Raw genomic sequence first — 22,802 nt, forward strand, 5'->3', positions numbered from 1 at the left:
TTGTTGAATTGATGGCCCCTCCCCTCCGCACCCTCCCTCTTTGCAGGTGGTTGCTTAGCAACTGACCGATGTAGGCGGGGTCTGCGAGAGTTCTCACATTGCTGCACACTCTGCTCAGGGGCAGCCGCCTACTCAGGCTATATTTGCATAGCAAGCCCTGCCTGCCCGGCTTTCTGTCTGGCTCCGACGGAGAAGAGGCCAGAGCCTGTGTGGGCCGGCTGGAGGGGGCGGGAGGAGATGGCAGCAAGAAACAGGGAGTCTTCAGTGATGCAGCAGATTCCACAGCATCGATCACACAAAATGGGAAAAAGATGGAAAAGGAGGCAGGTGATAGGAAAAAAAAAACAAAAACAAACCCTGAGCTTTTTTAAAAGTAGAGTGGCGTCCACTGAACTTTGGCATGTTTTGGCATGTTAGAACAGCACAACCTTAATGTATTTTGTTGGGATTTTATGGGTGCACACTGATGTGTATAGTATTTGTGCCGTATTGGATCCCAGCTCTTAAAAAAAAAAAAGATGTGCAATTAATGATTTTGTGGAGTGCCTTGTAAAGGTCGTCATATCCCTTTTGTCATGTTGAACCCATAAGTTGCAATATATGTTTTTGGTTTTTTTGGGGGGGAGAGGGGGAAGTGAGGTGGAGGGGGGTTTACAGGAAGCCAAAACAAAGTTGTGTGTAGTTGTTCAGTGTTCAGTGAAATGATAAATATCCATCCATTTTCTTGCACCCTTCTCCCTTTAGTGGTCGGGAGGGTTGCTGGTGCCTATCTCCAGCTAACGTTTCGGGCGAGAGGCGTGATAAATGATAAATATATTATAAGCATTTGTTTAAAAAAACTGATAATTGTGGAGTGCATATATTTTGTTAGAATATGTTCTCATCTTAACTTGTCTTTGAGTTATTTTGTGTTATGTGTTCATGTTTTATAATTTACTTTGAAAGGTAAAGCTGCAAGTTCTGTATCCTGTCACTTTGTTTATGTGCATGTTGTACTGCTGTTGTCCACCAGGGGCGATGAGAGTGAGTTCTTGTGTAAAAGCAGCACTGTTCTAACAAAATAGAAGTAGAGATGGAGTTAACGGAAGGCTGAGCGTTAGCAGTAAAGTGAACACAGCTATCTAACGAAAAGAAGTGTGATTCATTTTAAAGATGAGTACTGAACAAGAAAACGCAACATATTTAGACCATCTACCCCTGATGATATTTCATTTAAGGGTATTAAAAAGGGGACTGTATCTAACATTCAAAAAAAAAAAAAAAGGTTAACATTTTAAAAACGGCACCCCTTTGAGATACAAAATACACTTTAGACCTTTGTGTGTACAATCTTGTAACTTTCCCAAGAGTGAGAGAGCATTGTAAAAAAGGTGAGAGGAATGACTTACGCTTTGTAGTTATTTATTTATTTAAAAGGAAATCTGGAATCCATTTGGGTTAATGTTTATATGTAAGGTTAGATAAGGTTTTACTGCTTGTTTTCTGTTTTTTTTTGGGGGGGGGGGTTTAGCTAGTCGACCCAACAACCTGTGGCTGGAGCTAAAAGCAGCTAAAGTTCAAAGGAATGTCAGGGATTTTATCATCTCACCATCTCCACCCTGAGATGTTTTAACTGTGAATTTCATGACTCATACTTTTCTCCTCTCTTTGACAGAGAAGCTTGAGTCCTGAAGCCTGATGCCGGAAATCACTTGGTAATAGAATGGTGAGGAAAACATGCTGAGAAGAAAGATAAACGAAAGAGATATGATACTAGCAAAGGCAATGGACCCTAATTTTGTGGAAAGGAATGCACCCCTCCTATGGCACATTTCTTCCTCTGTTGGACTCTTTCGTCCTTATGTCTCAAAGATGTTGGCTGTAGCTCAGCCATTGGCCGTCTCTGTTTGTTTACTTGCAATTTGTAAGAGGGTTGGCCCCTTTCCTCCTTCGCAAAGAACCCACTTACTATTCTGTTCATGCCTACCTGTCTCATTCAGATGAGAATACATAATTTTGGATGAGGCGGCTTGTTTTGACACATGTTTTCAGAAAGTGTTAACACTATAGGCAGAAAGTACAATAAGAGGATACAGTCCTGCTGCTGCAGTTCTCCATTCTTTTTGCAAATCCCTTCAAATACAATGTTCAGTGAGAAACTGAATCCCATGTTTTGGTAACACTGATTACTTCATACATGTTTTAATGATATTTGGACATACTCGCTTTTCTGACCTAATTTTTTGCCTGTAGTTTAAATGTAAACGATTTTGTGTTCCAGATTTACATTGATTCAAAGCTGCACCGCTGAGGTTCCAGGAAGGGGACATTTTGGATTCAAGCCAAATGGAAAAAAAGATTCACTGCAAACGAGGTGCTACATTGATTTTAACAATGGAGAAACTGGACTGGCAGTGCTCTCACTCTTAAATAATGAATGATCTTCTATTGTTGTCCCAGACATTTAAGCTTGGTGGAAACATGCATAGTAAACAGCTAACCTTAAAGGTACTAGGTCATGTTAACCAAAACACTCTTCGGTGTGGGACAAGGCTCGAAGTTATTGAACTGTTTGCAGCATCGTTGAGGTATTAGAATCTCCATTGAGCTGAAAGTCGCAAATACTGTAGGTCATCAATATAACATAGAATATGAAGCAACAACTCTACTCTCATTTTGGGAAGTTTGTTGCTAAGTTTAAACCCTGTGGATCATCAGAATGTTTCACTGGGCAAGACTACTGGTGAAGCTTTATAGTGTATAACATGACGTACTAAGTTTTGGATTCATCATGTATTATAATGAAAAACCCTCTGAAGTTCCTGATTTGTCACACTTCAGAAGCAGTGTCAAAATTATATGTTTAAACACACACTTAACACCAGCTGCCATTGAAAAGGAAGTCAGAGTGCAAAATGATCAAGTAACACAACAAGTTATAGAAAGTGAAACGCAAAGAATGAAACTGGAAGAGCGTGAAAAATCTGAGATCAGAACAGGTGTGAAGTAGGGCCAGCAACTTTAGTAAAACATTTAGAGAAATGAAATGAGAAAACATCAAACTGCACACGGGTCAGTATTTCCTCACAAGAAGACTGTTCTGGTAAATGGTGCTACTGAACACCTATACCATGGAAAAAGGGCAGATGGCTCATTATTAAAACAGAGAAAGAATGATAAAGCAGACAGCGCATACTTATTTATAGGGCTTTTAATGACGATAACCACAAACTTGTAGCTAGAAATGGGAGTAGTACAAACTTCCTCAAACTTGTTTCCGCAATTGGTTTTGTAATGCAACTTAGGCAAACGTATCAAAAACAGAACACAGTATTGCATTGGTCTGCACTGTTTAATCTCTTGCTAGTTGATGAAATAGTATACCAACTTGCACATTTTTTCCTGGTGTAGAAAAAAAACAAGTGACAAAGAACCCAGTTACACAGAATATATTCAGAGCGAGTCCTACTGCTCATTTGTTAAATAATGGGTCATTTCCTGCAGCATGGCATATCAATTTATTGGCATCTGTTTGACTGAAATATGAGTTAAACCAAACTACTGGGTCAGTGCTGCCTGTAGGGAAAAGTCTCACAATGGTGGATGTATCGATTTCTGCTCACATGGGGATAATTCACCTTCCAGAACATGCTGACGAGGTATGAATGGCCCAGAATAAACACTTTTATAAAAATTTAGATGACATAAAATAAAGGTAACATTTTTTTTCAAGCATTTATTCAAGCAACAAAGACAGCCATCAGTCAGCAACAAGATTGTGAACATTGTAACGTGGACTGTTTTTAATCCCACAAATATTTCATTATAAGACATTATAGCCCCTTACATCAATTAGAAAACTGCACATCTAAAGAAACTGCTTTTTTTTTTTTGACATTTGTAGAACTTGCAGCTAAGCAAAGCATGTAGTTCAACACAGTGCAGTTTCACAAAGACACAATAAAATACCCTGTAACAAATTTTAAAGCTGGACTGAGTTCCAACATAGACCAAAACAACAACAAATGATTAGCAAAGCACAAATATTTAAATTCCCCCAAGGCAACTGCGGCAGTATTTGAATTCAAAGACCATCTCTGAGGTTTCACAGGAAGTTTGCAACCAACAGTTTACACCCTTTCTTTCTTAAGCTCACACTTCTCATTTATGGTGAAAAAAAAAAAGAATTGGTGCTGTCTGTGAGGGTTTGGGATGCTATTGTTTCTCATCCTGTTTTGGTGAAACACCTGTTGAAACTGTTTAACACAATCTTTAACTTCCTTGAAGATGAACTAGGTTTAGGTAATCTGTCAAATTAAGTGTGTCATTAACTCATCTTCCTCCAAACAATTGGTTTATTCACAGTTGACCTTATGGGTACAAAAAAAGCTGATCTGTCAGAAGACATCAACTTGTACCTGCCTTGGGGTCATTTTCTTGACTTAACAAATAGAAAAGTTGACCCTGCCATTAAATCAGTTGATAACACCAAGGTTAAGTACAGACCACTGGAGTTGGAAATGTTGGCAGCATTTTCTATAATCTCAAACTCTAATCATGCTAAATCTGAGATCTGAAATTGGCCACAAAATCTCTGATCAGTGCATCGCCAGCCGGTACTCTACGTTCTCACAAAGAGGAATTAATCATGGCTGTGTTACTGTGTGCACTAAGGACAAAGTTAAAAGCAGGGCTTGTAAATTAGCACATATAGAAATAATAGCGTGGACATTTACAGCTCTGTAAATAAATGTCTAAAGGCTCGTGCTTCATGTCCTCCTTCCAGATGTTCCTGGCAGGAGGTGACCTCTGTCCAGTGGCAGACAGCCTGCTTCAGTGGTCACACAAACATGGGGACAGAAAGAGAAACTCAAAGTTTGCTCAAAGTCAGAATTAGGTTACAGTAACTTCCAGAAAAAAAAAAAAGCTGAAGAGGAACAGCTGTAATAAATGCCATGCAACCATAATGTTTAGCTTCCTCTCAGGCTCCATTTTTGTTCTCCTGTTGAAAACAGTCCTCAAACCAAACTCTCCCTCAAGCTACAGATGTAGAGACATGCAATAATCTGACATCAGCAATCAGATGTTTCCCTAAAACAGTAATAAAAAAAAAACAACCTCATGTATGTACTGATGTTCTGATCCACATAAATCAGAACACACTGTGGAACTGGGCAAATTAATCAAAAAGCAATGAAAAACAGATGCAGTAGATTTATGTGAATTGTGTTATTCCATATCATGATGCCAGGAAATTGGCCCTTGCAATTTAAGAGGATAATACATAGAGCAAAGAGATGTACGTATATATATCAGGCAAAGAAAAGGTGGAAGGGAAAAAAAAACATGATGAGATGTATGATAGATGTCAGGTGCATTTGTGAAAATGCTCCATAGGATTTGTGTGCAAGCCGCATACAAGCGTTACTTATGCACATCAGACAAAAATGGAAATAAAAACCCAGGGAGAGATGATCTGAGAGTAAGAGGTTTTTCAGTTCGTTAGCAGTCGTCCTTTACTGTTGGGCAGTTCCAGAATAATCATGTCAGCTGGATGCCACTGTGTCCTTGACTGTCATTGAAAAGACTGCACAGCTTTGCTTTGATTTCACTTTTGTGTGTGTGTGCGTGTGTGTGTGTTATGTTCTGTATATGAGAGGCTTGCTTCTGTTTACCAAATCAGCTCCACATTCTGGTGCAATAAATCTCCCTACGAATTATTTAATTCATTAAAAATCCAGAGAAAAGATGAAAAGGGAGACACTTGAAACGAGGAGTATAAAGTTAAAGCTTCCAGCAGTGACATTGGTATAAGTTTAGATGTTATTTTTCCCAATGCTTTAAAAAAATAATTTAATTAACTTATCTCATTAATACAAGTATTTTCAGTTTTGTCAACATTACAAAGACAAACTTGAATAATTGTTTTAATGGGATTGTACTGAATGTGATGCATCAATAAGCAATGAGTGATTGTGAAGAGAAAGGAAAAGGATAATGGCCAAGAGCTATGAAAGCTTTTGGCCATTATCCTGTTTTGAAACTGTTGGACTTTTATGCATAGCAACAATGTTGAACATTTTTTTTTTTTTTTTTTTTTTTTTTTTAGACTTTCAAAATTTTTTTGGAGTAGCATGTTTAAAATATTAGATAAAAGATTATTTACCAGCTGCAAACTCAGTACCTTCTGCTTTATAAAGACACATTATGTTTTTCTAGTCAAACTTTATTGGAAATTTCAGTCTTCAGAAATAAAACTGCAATAACTGTATGAGTGCTAATATACCCCGCGAACAATTGTCCTGAAATTACACCGATAAAGATTTGCAGTAAAAAGCACAAAGTTGTTTAACTATTGGTTGTTTTCTAGGTTCTAAAGGAAGGACAGAGTCAGCCACACTACAGACATTTTCTCACCCATCTGCTTTCATGGGGTCAGAAAAAGGCCAGCAGCTGACATGGAAGTGTGACATTATAAGTGTCACTGCAATTAAATGACGTCTCCCACTCAGACCAAGCAAAACGGCTCGTCCACTGACCCATTATCAGGGGTGTCACCTGTTTTCTGAGTCTGCTCTGGTTAAAAGCCTGCTCTCTTCATTCAGCTGTGCTCATTTTATGTTTTCTTTTCATCGTCTTGCATTAAGAATCTATATTCCTTCCTTTTTCTGTCCAATCACACATTTCCTCACACCAGTTTACACTCCAACCCAACAAATGCTATCCATCTTTTGATTTAGATTCTTATAATCCCCCGTGATTAATTTGTGACCAGGACTGCTTTACTATGGGGACAAAAATCCTAACTCCAATTTTTAAGGTCAACACCTAAACTACATTTTCATAATTTACAGCAGGTTTCAAGAACTAACCGTCCATCATCAATAGGATGAGCATTTAAAAAAAAAAACACTAACAAATAAATAAAACACACCTAGCTTCTTTTTCAGTTAGCCTGTTGGTGACAAGATGCATTGATTCTTACAATACAGCTTGCTCTTTATAAAAAGAGCTAAGTTAAATAAAAGGTTCAAATTAAATAAATAAACATCTGAAAAAGAACTTGGACATTACTTGACACCACAAAATGGCACTGCCAGGATTTTTCCTTTGATCTCAGGATTGATGGTAACTGTAAAGGACAGCTTGTCGTTTTGTTCCATCAAATCGTATCATATTAGATGCTTCCCTGTGTGGCATCACATTATGTAAGATTTCCATGACTGTTAGTGATGCTCTCAGTCAGATGCTCTCGTGTGATTTTATTTTATTTATTTTTTGAGCAGTCAGAGGGTTTTTTAAGTCAACCGCAGGTTGTTCAGACATCAGATGCCCACAGATGCATGTGAGCTGCACCAAGGCACCATAGTCCAACTTTTAAAGAGTTACACAAAACCTTTTTCACTTTAGATTATGCAGGCAGCTTTTGCCCCCTGAGGCATTATATCTGACGCAAATGGTTTTGCTGCAGAGGATTTCCTGTTCCTCCACAGTTGGCTGCCATAGATGTCAAAGTACAGTGGCCAAAAAACAAAATGTGCATCGCACTTTTTATTTTCATACTCCATAATAAGATTACACTGCTTTGTGCTTGGTCTGTCACGTACAATTTGCAATTAAATGCATTGAAGCTTGTGGTTGCAACGTGAACAATTTTTTTCCAAATTTCAAGGGGTGAGGATTATTTTGGATGTCTGCGAATGCAAACATGAGTACGTTGAAATAAAGGGGATGTTGAACTTTAGACGAATGTCAAACAGGAGCAAACAGTTTGAGGAAGGTCAAAGAGGAAGTCCTTGTGTTGCTCCTGCAGCACTTGCAGCAGCACAATGATTAACAACAAACGTGGCCTTTGTACTCCTTCTGTCTTTCTATCTGGTTCCCTTTTCCACTCTGTTGTTGTTGTTCTGTTGTTCCAGCTTTGTCTGATGTTATAGGCTTATATTTGCTCCCTTTTCTCTGTCTCGCTGCCTCTCTTCACTCACTTATTTCATTAAACTTGAAAAGCCTGCAGAGCAGACAACTCCACCTCTTCCTCACTAAATATCAGAGGAGTTTATGTGCAGGGAGACAGAAAGAAAATATGGACCAATTAAAGGGAGAGAAAGATCTAAAAAGGGAGCCAAGGGGAATAAGAAAAAAGAAATGCAGCGAGAAAATAAAGTGAAAAACGAAAAACTGGAATGGATGAGAGAAGCTAAATAATGAGATATGCTCTAAACATGTTTGTGTTGTTTTTGAAACATACGGTAGCAGAAAAACATTGATTTCCATGGCGTCTTAAAGGTATATTTTTCAGCATAGCTGTTCACATCTTTCAGTTTATCATAAATAATACTCAGCCGTCACTCTGGCTGTTATATAACAGAGTAATTGAGATTAAACTCAGCCGATCCAACACTTCTGAAGCTGATTTAGTCTTTAAGATTCAGTGTAGAACAGATGAAAAATTCTTGGAGAGATCAGTTTTCTGACAAACTTGGAAACTAAGAGAGAATAATTTCAAATCTCCACACATTATGTGAAAAAAAGGCATACATTATTAATAATGTTTCTGCATTTGCTTGGCAAATCCAGGCCACAAACAGCCATTATCTGTTGAATCTCTCTGTGGCCCCTTGCTGATTGGGAAATTCTGCAACTCACAACGGTACGGCCTTATGTTTGGAGGATTTGACCTTTGTCTGATTCAGATGGTCAATAACATATATATTAAAAACTAGAAGCGCTCATAAGTGTACATAGTATGGCAGAAATCTGTATTGTTTTGGCCATTTTTCAGAGGATGCGAACAACAAAAAGCTTTTTCCACTCATGGTTAGTTGTTGGGTGAAAAGAAACTTTACAAACAAGCTTATTTAAAAGTTTATATACCGCAGTTTTACTACAGCGTATCAGAACTGATTATAAGCAAACAGATCACAGGGGAGGATGGCTGCCTTTAGCATGTACACAAGTTATTTGTGTCAACTTGTGTGACCAAAGTCACCAGGGTATATAAACATTTAACTAGGGTCATTTGGTTATTTTCCCTTGTCATTAGACTAAACATAGCTTGACAATAAGCGGCTTCACCCAACTAAGAGTTAAAAAAAAAACAAAAAAAAAACATTTTTGTGTTGTCATTTGTGTTTTCTGAAAATGGCAAAAAAAAAAAAAACATGAATAAAACTTCCCACCATAGCATGTAAAGTTATATATGTTGGTTGGTAAAAAGTAAAGCATTACTTGACCGCTTAGTAAGTAATGCAACCGCTATGGTTGTTATGGCAGACAACCACAGGGGATTTTAGGATGTTGTTTTAAAATTGTGTTCACCATTTTGGTCTGGACCTGACAGTGCTGCTTTTTAGTCTAAGCTGAGACGTACAAAAACGTGCAGGTGAAAGATTCAGCAGTAGGTTCTGGGGTGAATTCTGGTTCGCTATGATGAATAGACGAAACCAGTGAGAATAAACGCCGCGGATGATGTTTTACATGTCATCCTACAACAGTGCATGTAGGAGTTTGTGGTTTTAAGAAGACAAATGGCATGGGAGAGCAGAGGAATGAATCCTCTTCTACAACTCCTCTTACAATAATGAGACTCTTCTCATGTTTCCTCCTCCTCTTTTCCTAACCCTGACATGCACAAACACACTTCTGCCCACTCTCCAGGGGAGCTCTGGCATACCTCAGTCTGTTTGCTACAGCAACACGTTGGCACTTTAGACAGTTGCTTTTCACAAATGAAACCACTTGCTTTCACACAAACTTGAATGCAACTTTGCAAAACGTCAAAAAATTTACAAATCTGACGAAAGCTTGTACAAGTATTCATACTACTTTAATGTGTTTTACATTTTATCACGTTAGAACCAGAAACTGCAAGCATTGCAATGGAATTTGAGGAGATAGACCAAGAGGAAGTTGCACATGATTGTAAAGTGAAATTATTATATATATATTTTTTCAATCGTTAAGCAGTTAGGAGTCCCATGATTACTCTGGAGGAGCAGCAGAGTTCCTCGGCTCAGGAGGAGAAATCTGTTAACAAAACAACTTTCCGAAAACGGCCTCCATATCCAGTTGTTGCCTTCAGTCATCAATTAAAGATTTATGATTGAAATTAATCTTTCATTAATTTAATCCTACACTAAATCAGATTAAAGCTAATTTATCCTCAATCCAAATTTCTGAAAATCAAGCTAGTTTTTGACATAAATTTATAAACTGATATCACTACACAACTTTATTCATTGGTTTTATTCTTACATGTTTCTTTTTTACTATTTTATTTCCAACGTTTATCAGTTTTTCATTTTATTTAGCATTTTACTTGAGCTTTACGAGCTACGTAGAGGTTTGTTGATTAATGTCAGGCTGCAGTACTTACTTTCATAATTTGTGCTTATTCTGTTTGTACTTATTCCGTTTGTGCCTAAGGCTTGCCATTTAAGAAAATAAGTGCATAAACTTGAACCTATCATTATTTACTGCGCCACCTCATCTAGCAGGTATTCATGAAACACTTATTGAGCCTGAAAACTATTTGAGCATTATTTCCTGATAATTAGGTGGTGCCTTAGTTGGTAAATTGATCTAAATTATTACATTTGTTAACATTTGACTTTGGCACTTAATAATATTAATACGTGCCACTAATAATAGTTATTCCATGGATTTTATTTAATTATAATGATGATGTTTGAAACCTTCAACAGCAAGGAACTGAACCTGTAACAGAAAGTCTTACCTACCGTTGACTGAGCAGACAAACTGAAATGCAAAGCAATCGTCAGTCAAATTCCTCCTGCTGTCCAGGACTCGACGTTTGCAGCAGAATATCATGTGATTAAGCATAAGCTGTCTGACAGGGAAGTACGCAGGGTTAAAAAAAAAAAGGAAGTGCTGCATTTTAAACTTGATAGCAACCGTATTGCATTTCACAGTGTGAATATTTTAAGAGCGCTTCTCAGCTGACCTATTGAAACTTTAAACTGCCTCTATTGCAGTGAAAACCAAAATGTGCTAAATACATTTCAAACACATAAATAATAAGTAATTTCACAGCAAGATTCATTTACAGAAACACCAAGAAGTGAATTAAATTAACTAGAATAGACTTAATATAAAATACCTATCAAGTATAATGCATTTCCTTCTATTTTTCTGCCTCAGTAACAAGTATCATCATATTAGTTAGAAATTTTGTCTAGCAAAACAGAAGAAAATATTAACAGTACATGTAGTCCTGCAGATAAACTCGACATGATGTTTAATTACTGTAAACATGAGTTAAACTCATCTGTCATCCAATCATCAGCAAATATTTCAGAGGATCTCTGATGCCAAATGAAATATGTCTTTGTGTATCTGTTTGTAGCTGAACACTGCCACCAAGTGGAGAACTCAGTGAAGCACAAACTTAAAAAAAGGCAAAACTAGTACTCATTCAGGAGGACTTTACTCATTCACACACAAACTGCGGTAGATGATGACAAATATCAAGCTATGGTATTTAGTAAGTTACTTAAAAAATTAACGAATGTGAGAGCAGCCAGTAATGACAGCTCTTTGGTTTAATTGAAGTGGTTTATTTGCTATAAAATTATGAATTTTGACAGAAAGGTGCAACTGAAATAAGTAATAACTTTCCATTAATTCCTGTTTTCCTTTTAGATTATTAGCGCTTGTTCCAAACTTCTGAAACTGTTACTGTTATTTTTTTATTTCTGTCTATAACCCACTTAACATTGAGACCGAACAATACATTTACTCAAATATCCAATAGGAAGTTTTGCTTCTTGTATGTTAATAACACCAGAATTACAAAGAAAAAAACTACTTAGAAGTGGTGTTTATTTTTTGAAAAGGAAAAAATTCTGTTCTTTGTATTTTAGTATTAATTAATTTATCAAAAGTTGTTATTTATTCTCCAAACAAGCTCATGTTCAATAATCTTGACAAATCTCAACATGAGTTTGTGTGAATCCAAAACACTTTTATGGTTTAAGCAGTAAGTATTACTATTTGTTTTCCATAAAAAGCTTGACAATATGATAACAAAAACAACATTTAAAATTGATTTTTCTACCCATCCTTCTCTTAGAGGACAGCAATTATTAATAGTAGGAGTGTGTGTGTCATAGGGCAGTCACTGTAAATAGTTCTACACAGATTAATTACTGTGCAATGTCCAAGTAAGAATAGAAACACAAACATGTGTGCGTGTGTATATGTGTGTGTGTGTGTATAAGGGAGCTAGCAGCAGGACACAAGTGTTTAATTCAAAAGTGGGTTTTTATTTAACCCGTAAGTATTAAAAATAGTTAAGAAAACCAACACAGAAATGCCAATAAAAGAGGAGAACTGGTTACACTAGACTCAAAAAAATCATAATTTACCAACCCGAGATAAATCTTTTAAACAGTCTATGTCAAAACTGATGAAAGATATAAAATAACACTGCACAGTCCAGTGTAAATGTAGAATGCGTCATTATACTTTACAGGATCTGCCAGGATAACATGTCTTTGAGTTATCATCTGCATTCACTTTCCGTTTCCCAGGTCAGTGAGAGACGCTTCCCAGAGGAGCTAATCAGCGCCTCCACAATGTTCCTGCTGAAAAGCACCACCTCACTAGGGAGCCAATCAGGGACACCATTCAATTATGCTGACATGCTGAGAACCATGGCAACACACGGTAACAGATCAGGTCCGTATGCACCGATAAAAAACATAGGAATCACATTCTAGGTATTTTAAGAATAAGACAAGCAGAGCCTTCACTTTATAGAAAATTGCATCTAATAATGCTGTACAAGCGTGGAACACTGAATTCTTGAACTAAAATTTGTAGAAACTCCGATGTAAAAAAAAATGCTGCACATGGTGGCAAAACAGGGAACTTGTGAAATCAGGGGGTTTTCAGAGCAAATAAGGAGTCAGATGACCTGGACTGAAAGAAAAACTGTGATAGGAATTCACAAGACTTTAGGAGGAAACATTATTCTTAATAAATAATACACAAAATAACAATTGCTATTGACAAAAACCAAAGATCCAAACCAGACTATTCAGATGTAGAGTGCCTCCACAAAAGCTTTGGTATTCTCACAATTGTCTTTACCACAACAGAACAAATATAAATTAACAGGAACAAGCCAAATAAACACATCATATTTTTATAATATGATGTGTTTTTGACATTGTTGTCAAAAAGCACATTTTCATTTTGAGTTTTTATTTACTTTTCATTGGATCAAATCTATATTAAGCAGACAAACATGCCACAACTTTGCTAAAATACGTAAATGAACCTTCATGTTGCCCTGCAAATGAATATTTGTAAGAAGGAACATGCAGCAGTGCTGTGCCCTCTATTGGTTGGCTGACAACGTTTACAAGTAAATATGTTTACAACTGTTTCACGCGGTTGTGTTATACGGAACAACGAAGGACAATATTCATAGTTGATTCCCGCTATGATAAACAGTCAAAAGGAAAATAATTTGCGGTCATTCTGTATTTACCACCGCTGCAGGTGAATCAAATATGTTTGTTCATATTAGCATGTATTCATAAAACAATCAATTCTATTAATAATAGTCTCTAAAAATACCACCAAAAGTAAATTACTCTGCAAAACACCTACAAAATACTAACGTCATCTTAAAAATGACTAAATATTACAACACAGCAATCTGGGTCACCAGGAAACGGCTGATCTGTCAGCTGCTCAGTCAGCTCAATTTTTTACATTTTTTTTTTGTGTGATAACACCACTTCATGTGTCCAGACAACAACACTAACATTAATCACTTCAGATGTAATCGATTTGTATATTTTTCCTAAAACCAATGAACTGATTAGCTAGTGCAATATTTATTTTGTTTTGGTCAAAAGTACACAAAAGATAATAGTGGTACTGAAACTAAGCAAAGAAATAAATTAAGAGAAACTGTAATGAGGTGCAGCTTTTCATTATGAGAACGTTTCAGTGACACGTATATCTCATTAAAAAAAGTCTGTTTCTCATTTTAATAAGATATAAAAATATGTTTTTCTGACAGATTCACACTTTTTTTTTTAAAAAGCACAGGGGCTCCCTGACTCTTTCATCTCCTCACTTTTGTTCTTACAGATGACATTCAAACATCCCGCAACATGTTCCTGTTTCACTGACACAATCTTTTTTGTATAAAAAAAGGCCTTGTCTTTCTACTTTACAGCCTTTATGCCTGAAATAGTAGAGTACTCAACACATTTTAAAATAGCATAGAAATACCCTTTATTGTCCCAGAGGGGGGGAAACTCCAGTCATCAAGTCAAAGCACATAGTTTAACAGATAAAAATAAAAACAGAAAGAAGGAATAACAGACTGTACAATAAGGGCAAATTTACAGCAGGAGGGGGAAAAAAAATACTTTGCAGTTATTTATGTCTTTTGAGCAACATAAACACAACTTTTACAGTAGTTGTAAATATCAGCGCTCTATTTCTTTATGATGACACAGAGCCTTTCACATTCGGTTTGGTTCTGATTGAAGTAAAGACTGCGATTAGTTCTCATCATACCACATATCCGCCCAGTGATCTCCTAAAAAGGAAACGTGCTTACAGGTTTGACTTCCCCCGTTGCTCTGTCTTCAAGAGGATGTCAGATGCATTAAGAAAACACAGAGAGAGGAAAACAGGGGAGAGAGAGAGAGAATGAAGCATATGTTTGGAGGTGCCTTATTTACTTCAGTCAGTCTTCTTTTTGGGTCAAGGATGCCGTGTGTCAGGGGTCGCTCACTCTGGCTTTATCCCCCTATAATCGCTTTCTTACAACTTCTAGGTAAGCATTTCAACGGAAATCTGTTTGGAATTGTATCTTTTCGTTAAAGAAAATTCTGTTTGTGGGAGAAAACTTATGTCAGTACTTGTCTATTATCGACTGACAATAAAATCAGTTTTATGGTTTAGTGTTCTAATTTTCATCTGAAATCGTCTGTTTGGATCAACTTGAACATCTGATGAAGCAATCCTTTATTTCCACGTTTGAAGATGGTGTTATTTCTTAGGGGAAGTTGGGTAACTCGTATTTTATCTTTCCTCCACGCAGAAAGAGTGTCAGCCTCCACGTCCTCTCCCACTCTTCCAACACCTACCTTGGACATCTACTCAAGGTCAGGAGACTCAGTGGTCCTGGCCTGCCGAGCCCCCAGGGGCCACAGTGGCGTTGTGTTCATGTTGTACCGTGACACCGAAAAAGTAATTTGAGTTTTTAAAAAAAATTTAATTAAACAGTTAAACAGTTTCATTATGTGAAGCGCGTTTGACATATTCTGTGATTGTATTCAGTGTACTATTTTCTCATTTTATTGAGATGGACTCGCGTGAACTACTCTACGCTGTGGAGCAGGTTCACTTCACCGTCAGGACGGATGGACCAGATTCAGGGCAGCGGCATCTTTACTGCTGCTTGTACAAGAACCAAGAGGGACTGTACAGTCTGTTCAGCCCTTACTTGCAACTACAGGAACAAAGAGGTACTGTTTTACAACTTCTCCATTTGATCAACTGCTAGCTCAACTGCTGAAAATGAATTAAGCTCTCACTCAGCTTTTCTCATTTTTGAGAAAAAAAGTTTTGGTGTAAAGTTAAGAATACACGTTTCTGTTCTTTATTTCAACCCACATGGTTTATTTCTGCGCCGTTACAAATATCAGTTACCTGTTCAGCTGTGAATCATATGGGGAATCAAACTGAGTGTTAAGTGGAAATCCAAATGAGTCACATGGTTTGCAGGTTAAATGTGCCGTCGGTTGAGATTCTACACATGGTGTAAAATAAACACTCCCATCCGCTCTACAGTAACCCCAAAAACACACTTCTGTATGCAGGTGCTGTTTGTGGTCTCTTATTGTCCTCAGCTCTGTGGGTGTGGATAGCAGTAGTAACATCCTGCACTTCATATAGAAACCACGCACACGCACACACACACACGCACGCACACACAGACAAAAAGATCAAACACTGGTACTGGTTTCCACTACTTCCACTCACAAAGGGAAGTTTGGTTAGGAACTAGGAATATGGCAGTATTGTAGATATAACACACTTCATCCATGTATTGTCTCAGTTGCAGAGGGGGCTGGTGCCTATATCTCCAGCAGTGACTGGATGAGACTGCTGGTTCCAAATACCAATATGTTAAATCAAGTAGGTCACAAATAACTTGCTGTTGTATCGATGGTCTAGTGATCAATTCTCTGATGTCTGGTTGTGTCCCAGATACCTTACAACATGCAGCAGCACAACCTTGATCACTCTATTTTTATTTTATTGTATTTTTTAACGGGCATTCTCTATTAAAATTGTTGGAAACAGATTTTTAGAATAAGTCAAATTTTTGATCAAGTCTTGCTCCAGCACAGAGCTTCCTTAACCTTAAAAAGCCAAACAGATATTATAATTAGAAATATAATCTTTAATGGTAAAGACAGCACCATCAGCCTACTGAATTCATTTTGACATCAACTGGCAACACACTCTGGCTTAAAGTTTAAAAGTTCTGCTCATTGATTAAAACAAAGTCCTATACTCCATCAATGAACGTTGGATATGGTTTGTTATATCTCACTTAGATTACAGCAATGTTCTGTATGCTGGTTCTCTTTTGGATTGGCTTAATAATGCCCCCCTCCCTGCTCCTGCATCCCAAGAACAGGCTTAGTGGTTCCTGGTGGTTCACTGTTCATACAGAAATGTGGGCTTATCAATAAACTGTTACATCTGCTCAAAGGATATTACTTTCAAAAGGTAGATTTTATATTGTGTTTTATGCATTTTTTTTTGTTTGTTTGTTTGTGTAGCACATTTCAGCAGCAAGTTCAGATTTTAGGGTTCATGATTTGCTAATTTGTACATTGTGTTGTTTGGACTGTCCTTCAGAAATGCACTTTGACTGGTCAAGATAACATTTCGGTGTTTCTCTGTTTTATTTTTTTTTGTTCAAACAGCTGACGCTCCAACTCCTCCCATTTCTTCGTGTCCCTCTCCGGTCTTATCCGTGCAGCCCTCCGATGGTGCGGTGACACTGGGAGACACGCTCCACTTCCGATGTAGCGTCCCCACTCACTCAAACCAGTTACAGTCCCAGTCTAGCAAACCTGCAATGTTTCTTTTGCTGAGGGAGCAAACAGGGAGAACATCTGTCATCCCGCTGCGTCAGGCCAGCCAGGTGTCAAACCCTGAACCACAGCCAGGGGTTTTCAATGTGGGACCAGTCAGAGGAGGCGAAGAGGGGCAGTACACCTGCCTCTACCAGATCAACAGTAAAAAGGGATTGGTGAACTCATCTGTCAGCAATGTGGTGCAAGTCACGATTAGAGGTGAGGATTTCTTTTATTACTTCAGTAACCGATGTCTAGCCAATTCACAAGAACACCTTAAGGCTGAGGATTTTCGGCTCTGAGGCCCAAAATCATGAATGTAAAAACACCTTGGGAGACTCAAAAGTATTTTTTTTTAGGTTTGCAAATACATTTCTTGTACTTTGTTGTTTTTGTTTTTTTTGACTGCCTAGTGAAAAACTAAATGTGCAAAAGTTTATTGAAACTTTATAAACAATATAAACTTGTAAGAGAGGGAACTAAAAATTAGAGATTCAAAGCACATAGAGTCGTTAACAGCTGTGTTATTAACAGACAGGCATTTCTGCATTTTATGGGTTGATTGTAAGTTAGAATTTTTTTTTTTTTTTGTCGAAGTTCTACAACAAGAGTGGTTTTGTAAATTTCTGCAATTACATTGGTAAATCACTTGGTTCATACATGTCTTTATTTTTTGACAGTAGTCTGGTCTCAAAAGACTTGATACAAAGTTTGAATGATGGAGAGATAGAAATACTGACAGAGTTAAAACTAAAAATTCAAGGATAAGATAATCATTTTTATTTACACAGATTTGGAAGTCTCTCTGGTATGTAGTTTTACAGGTTTATTGTTGACTCGGAGCGTTTTGCTACATTTTGCTCCTAGGTGTGCTTCCTATGCCCTCCCTGGTTCTCCAGCAGCAGACAGACGTGTGGCATTTGCTCTGCACAGGATCCCCTGCATATCCTGGTTCTATGTTCTCACTCTACGCTGCTGACAGCGAACTTCCTGTGGCAACTTACCGTGCAAAAGCTTTGCAACATCAGGTCACATTCCCTGTGCCTGTCCAGGATTCACCAGTGACCTTTTATCAGTGCCAGTACAGGGCTCCGTTGGGAAGCACATGGAGCCTCTCGGGTAGAAGCGTCCCTCTGGTTTTAACTACAGGTAGAGACCTGCTGTGCTACTATTGCAGTGTTTTAGATGCTTTAATTTTTGACAGTTTCTTTTCCTGCGTTTTTCAGGAAATTCCCCTCCAACATCAAAAGGTGATTTCTCATTTGTTAAATCATTAAATGGGAAAGGATGGGGGAATATCTGCAGCCATGTCAGATATGAATGTATCTTTTTGCTTGTATTTAAAATGTTACTTTTCTCCTTATTTTTTGGACAATGTGTATGTGTTTGTGTGTGTGTGTGTGTGCGTGCGTGCGTGCGTGTGTGTGTGTGTGTGTGTGTGCGTGCGTGTGGGGGTGTGTGTGTGTGTGTGTGTGGGGGTGTGTGTACCAGGTGTGGACTGGCCTCTCATACTGGGCTCCTTCTCTGCAGCCTTATTATTTCTCTGTTCGGCGGTTTTTGTGGCTGTGCTGATTAAGAGAAAAGGTAGATTCCACAAGAAACTCTTCTTCCTTACTTAAACTTTCTTTTCTTCATGTGCTGAAGTCACAATATCTCATTTTCTGTCATTTTCACTTCTCATAAGCAAAAGCAGCTGCCAAGGAAAAGAAGAGAAGGTAACGCATTCACAGCCCTAATGGATGCTGCACAGAGCGCACAGTCTCTTCACAAAATGATTGTATTTTTGCACCACAGGAACAATTGTGTTCCTCACACATACATCATTATGCATATCTTAAAATGAAAACCAAATGCAAATATGTTACATAAATTCATATTTCCATTGCTCATAGGTGTGTTTATAATAAGTGGTGCCCTTTTCGCTCTGTTTCAGACAACAAGCACAGTTCTGGACTAAAGTGCACGCTCGAGACCACGTTGTTGGTAAGTTCTGTTCTTCAGAATGTCATTTCCCCTTTACTATGAATGACTCAGAGCATTTTTCTGTTCATTTACTAGTATAAGAATAAAACGTAAAGTCCCAACTGCAAGGGAACAACACATGCTGAAAGGGTTTCTTTTAAGTGTATGTGATTGTTTTTTTCTCTTTTTTTTCAGATCTTACTGTCAGGCGTACAAGTTTTGATTCTCAGGTATTTTTTTTTCTTTTAAATTGAAACAGGAAGTAGATAAAAAATCTGAATAGTGTGGCACAGATTTGATTTTCAGCTTTATTACCATGACACCCATAAATAAAATCCAGTGCAACAATTTACTTTCAGGCATTACATAATTATTACATAGAGTCCACCTTTGTGTGATTTATTCTCAGAATAAATAGTTTACTATAGAACACTGACGAACACAGCATCAGGAGCAGAGAGGAGTCTCATGTTAGCTCCAACTGTGGCGATCCACATCTTCAAATGAATCAAATGACAGGACAACTACATGTTCTACACAAATCAAGCTTTTTATGGACAGTGACAGGGAGCTTTTGCTCAAAGGAAGCTAAAGCTGAGGTGGGAAAAGATGCTCACAGATGCTTCTCATCCAACATGGCCGATCATAAGCTATGTTCCAAAGCTGGTAGAGACGTACTTCAAAAGACTTATTAAAGGGAGATTCTGTAAAGTAGAGACTCAGAAGACTAAATCCAAATACATGCCAGATCTTTAAGGTTTTTTTGTTTAGTAGTTTTGAAAACCATAGCATTTTGCCTTCGATGTCATAATTATATATTTTTGGTCTATATAAAGAAAAACAAACAATAAAACATTTACGGTTGCAGCTACAATGTGCAAAGGCAATACTTAGTAGAGATTAATGTGTCTGATTTTGATGCTTAATAGGATTCATTTTCAGAAAACCTGATGAATCTTGTGATTTGTGAGAATTTTCTTTGGATCGGAAGATTTCAGCACACTTTCACAGTAACAGAAAAGAGGAAGTTTCTCCGCTTCTTCAGTCGGAATTTGTGGTATTTTTGTGGCCTCCGCTTGTAGATTTTCCATACAAACAACAGTAAACTTTCCCGATCTCTTTGCTGTAAACACACATTAATCATTACAAATCAACCAATCACCCTTCCAGAACATATTTTAACCCAGACTTGGGCACACATCATTTTTCACTCGTGCTGTTGTGCACGGTTAGCACATTCTTCTCGTTAGGTGCAATTATTTTCATTAATTAGCTTGATGAAAGGCTCTCATCAGACTAAAGGCTCTGCCTCCCTGTGCACAGCTCCTCAGCAGGCATCATAAACAAGTGAGTGCAGTCGCCAGCTGGGTTTCCCTCATGCTAGAGAACAGGAATGTTTTCAGCAGAACAAAAAAAAGATCTTTAGGTGTACGCTTTATGTCTCGCATTAATGCGGGGTTGTTGAATTAACCAAAAACCAAAAACCAAAAACGTGTTTGGATTTCCATGATGTTAATTAGACTGATTAGGAATAGTCATTCTCAGGGCTGTTGCTGTGAAAGCAGAGACAGAATGACAGAGAGGTTTCTTTTCACGTAAACAAAACACAGTTAGTTAAATATTTTCCCTTAAAAGCCCCACAGGCCGTAAAACCGTCTGTTTTTTTTTACGGTGGGATATAATTTGGAGTGATTTACGTGGACACAGGCTCCCTTCTGAACAACAGAGATCGTAGAATGAGGGATCATTAAATGATTTGATTACTTTAAAATGTTTGATGACATGTCCTGGCTTTCAAAGTCCCTCACATTTCCCTCAATTTTACTGTTACTGGCATTTTCTATTATAGACCAACACAAAGTAGAACATAATTGTAAAATAACCAAAACTACACATGCTTGAAAAAAAAAAAAAACTATATCTTTAGCAGCTTTGGCACATAGTTTAAGCCCAGGCAGATCTGTGAGCATCTATAAATATATATATAAATATTTACATCCATCCATCCATTTTCTTACACCCTTATCCCATAGTGGGGTTGCTGGAGCTTATCTCCATCTAACGTTCCGGGCGAGAGGCGGGGTCACCCTGGACAGGTCGCCAGTCTGTCGCAGGGCAACACAGAGACACACAGGATAAACAACCATGCACACACACACACACACACACACATTCACACCGAGGGAGAATTTGGAGATGCCAATTAACCTGACAGTCATGTTTTTGGACTGTGGGAGGAAACCGGAGTACCCAGAGAAAACCCACACATGCACAGGGAGAACATGCAAACTCCATGCAGAAGTACCGGGGCTGGGAATCGAACCCAGAACCTTCTTGCTGCAAGGTAACAGCTCTACCAACTGCGCCACTGTGCAGCCCAAATATTTACATGTTGAAGTAAAACTAAAAATTATACTACAAATTAATTTTTTTATTAAATTAAAAATCTGAAATTGCTTGCCTTTGCCTTGCCCTGAGTCAATACATTGTTTAGAATCTCCTTTGGTTGCCAATACAGATACAATTTTTTAGAGTAAATTTACCCGTTTTGTATTGTTAGAGACTAAGCCCATTCTTTAAAAAAAACTTAAATAAATTCCCCACATCATGATGCAGCTACTGTCATGTTTCACTGAGGGGATAGTGTGTGTTCACGGTGCAGAATCAGTACACATGGTGTACAAAGCTGCATGATGCTGATACTGAGATTACTTTACACACAGACAGACTCTGTTTACTGATTAAGTGGTGATTGGAAGCAGTGGAATTTATTTAGAAGCATGAAAATAAAGAAGGCGGCATCGGATGAAGCTTTCTTTAGTACTTACTTACTGACGTCAGGAAATCTTAGTGATTATTTTCTTCCAGACGAAAATTAGATTTGATGTTGAACTAAAATGCAACATTCAGGCCTGGGAAAAAAAAACAAAAGAGTCATTTTGAACAGACATTGATATTTTAACACTTAAATATGTCAAATCTTAGTGTTTTACTTCTGTTGTTCTTTGTTACTCTGAAAGCATCACAAACTTACTGTGGAAAGTGAGCGAACATATTTAGCTACGAAAGCAGTGGTGGGATATGAACCCTGCCTGCCACAGGAAGTGACATACACACCTTGATAGGCTGTCTTAATGTGTTTGTTTCTTTACAGGAATGGGCCTGTGGGGAAACAGAGACACCCTCCAGATCTTCTCTGTGGAACCCCCTCTCTACTTTCACAACCCCAATGCATTAGAAATGTTTATTTCATATCTACCTGAGTGTGTGTGTGTGTGTGTGCGTGTGTGTGTGTGTTGGCGTGTGTGTATGTATTTGGGAATTTACTCACGGTTTATCAATGTAGCAACAGTTGGTGTTACACAGCATGACAGGAAGGGGACATTTCCTGTTCTTACTTTTTTCTTTTATGTGTAGGAGTTTTTGTAAGATTATTTCTTCGTATATGTTTATTTGTTGTTACTAAGACTATGAAATTAAATGCAGAGTTTACTATCTTTTTTATAATGTTTACTGTACATTTTGTATTTTTCTCTATGACTCTAAAGATCCATGCATTAACAAATTGGTCTATATGTTGCATTTACTAGGAGGTATAAGTGAATTTAGAAATGGACTGATCAGAGTTTTGTGGCCAGCTTCCAATCACCAGTTTCTTTAAAGTTTATATATATATATATATATATATATATATATATATATATATATATATATATA

General features: G+C 37.6%; 1 protein-coding gene across 4 annotated transcripts; it reads left to right on the top strand.

The window, feature by feature from the left end:
• The first annotated feature begins 49 nt into the window (after window positions 1-49).
• On the top strand, window positions 50-22,592 carry LOC103468605 (immunoglobulin superfamily member 1). Of its 4 annotated transcripts, none has more exons than XM_081609385.1 (14): window positions 50-327; window positions 1,655-1,705; window positions 2,261-2,353; window positions 12,531-12,678; window positions 15,071-15,219; window positions 15,335-15,497; window positions 16,971-17,342; window positions 17,991-18,272; window positions 18,350-18,373; window positions 18,615-18,707; window positions 18,808-18,838; window positions 19,057-19,106; window positions 19,281-19,315; window positions 22,240-22,592. In XM_081609385.1, the coding sequence occupies exons 4-14, from the start codon at window positions 12,576-12,578 to the stop codon at window positions 22,321-22,323; spliced, it is 1,386 nt and encodes a 461-aa protein (XP_081465511.1). In that variant the 5' UTR covers window positions 50-327; window positions 1,655-1,705; window positions 2,261-2,353; window positions 12,531-12,575; the 3' UTR covers window positions 22,324-22,592. The 4 variants fall into 4 exon arrangements, with proteins under 4 accessions (XP_081465511.1, XP_081465521.1, XP_008414019.1 ...); XM_081609395.1 differs by lacking the exon at window positions 50-327 and adding an exon at window positions 667-1,370; XM_008415797.3 differs by lacking the exons at window positions 50-327; window positions 12,531-12,678 and having other exon boundaries at window positions 667-1,705.
• Window positions 22,593-22,802: the final 210 nt, after the last annotated feature.

Source organism: Poecilia reticulata, chromosome 1, assembly GCF_904066995.2.
Source record: "Poecilia reticulata chromosome 1, P_reticulata-male-v2, whole genome shotgun sequence".
Lineage (NCBI taxonomy): Eukaryota > Metazoa > Chordata > Actinopteri > Cyprinodontiformes > Poeciliidae > Poecilia > Poecilia reticulata.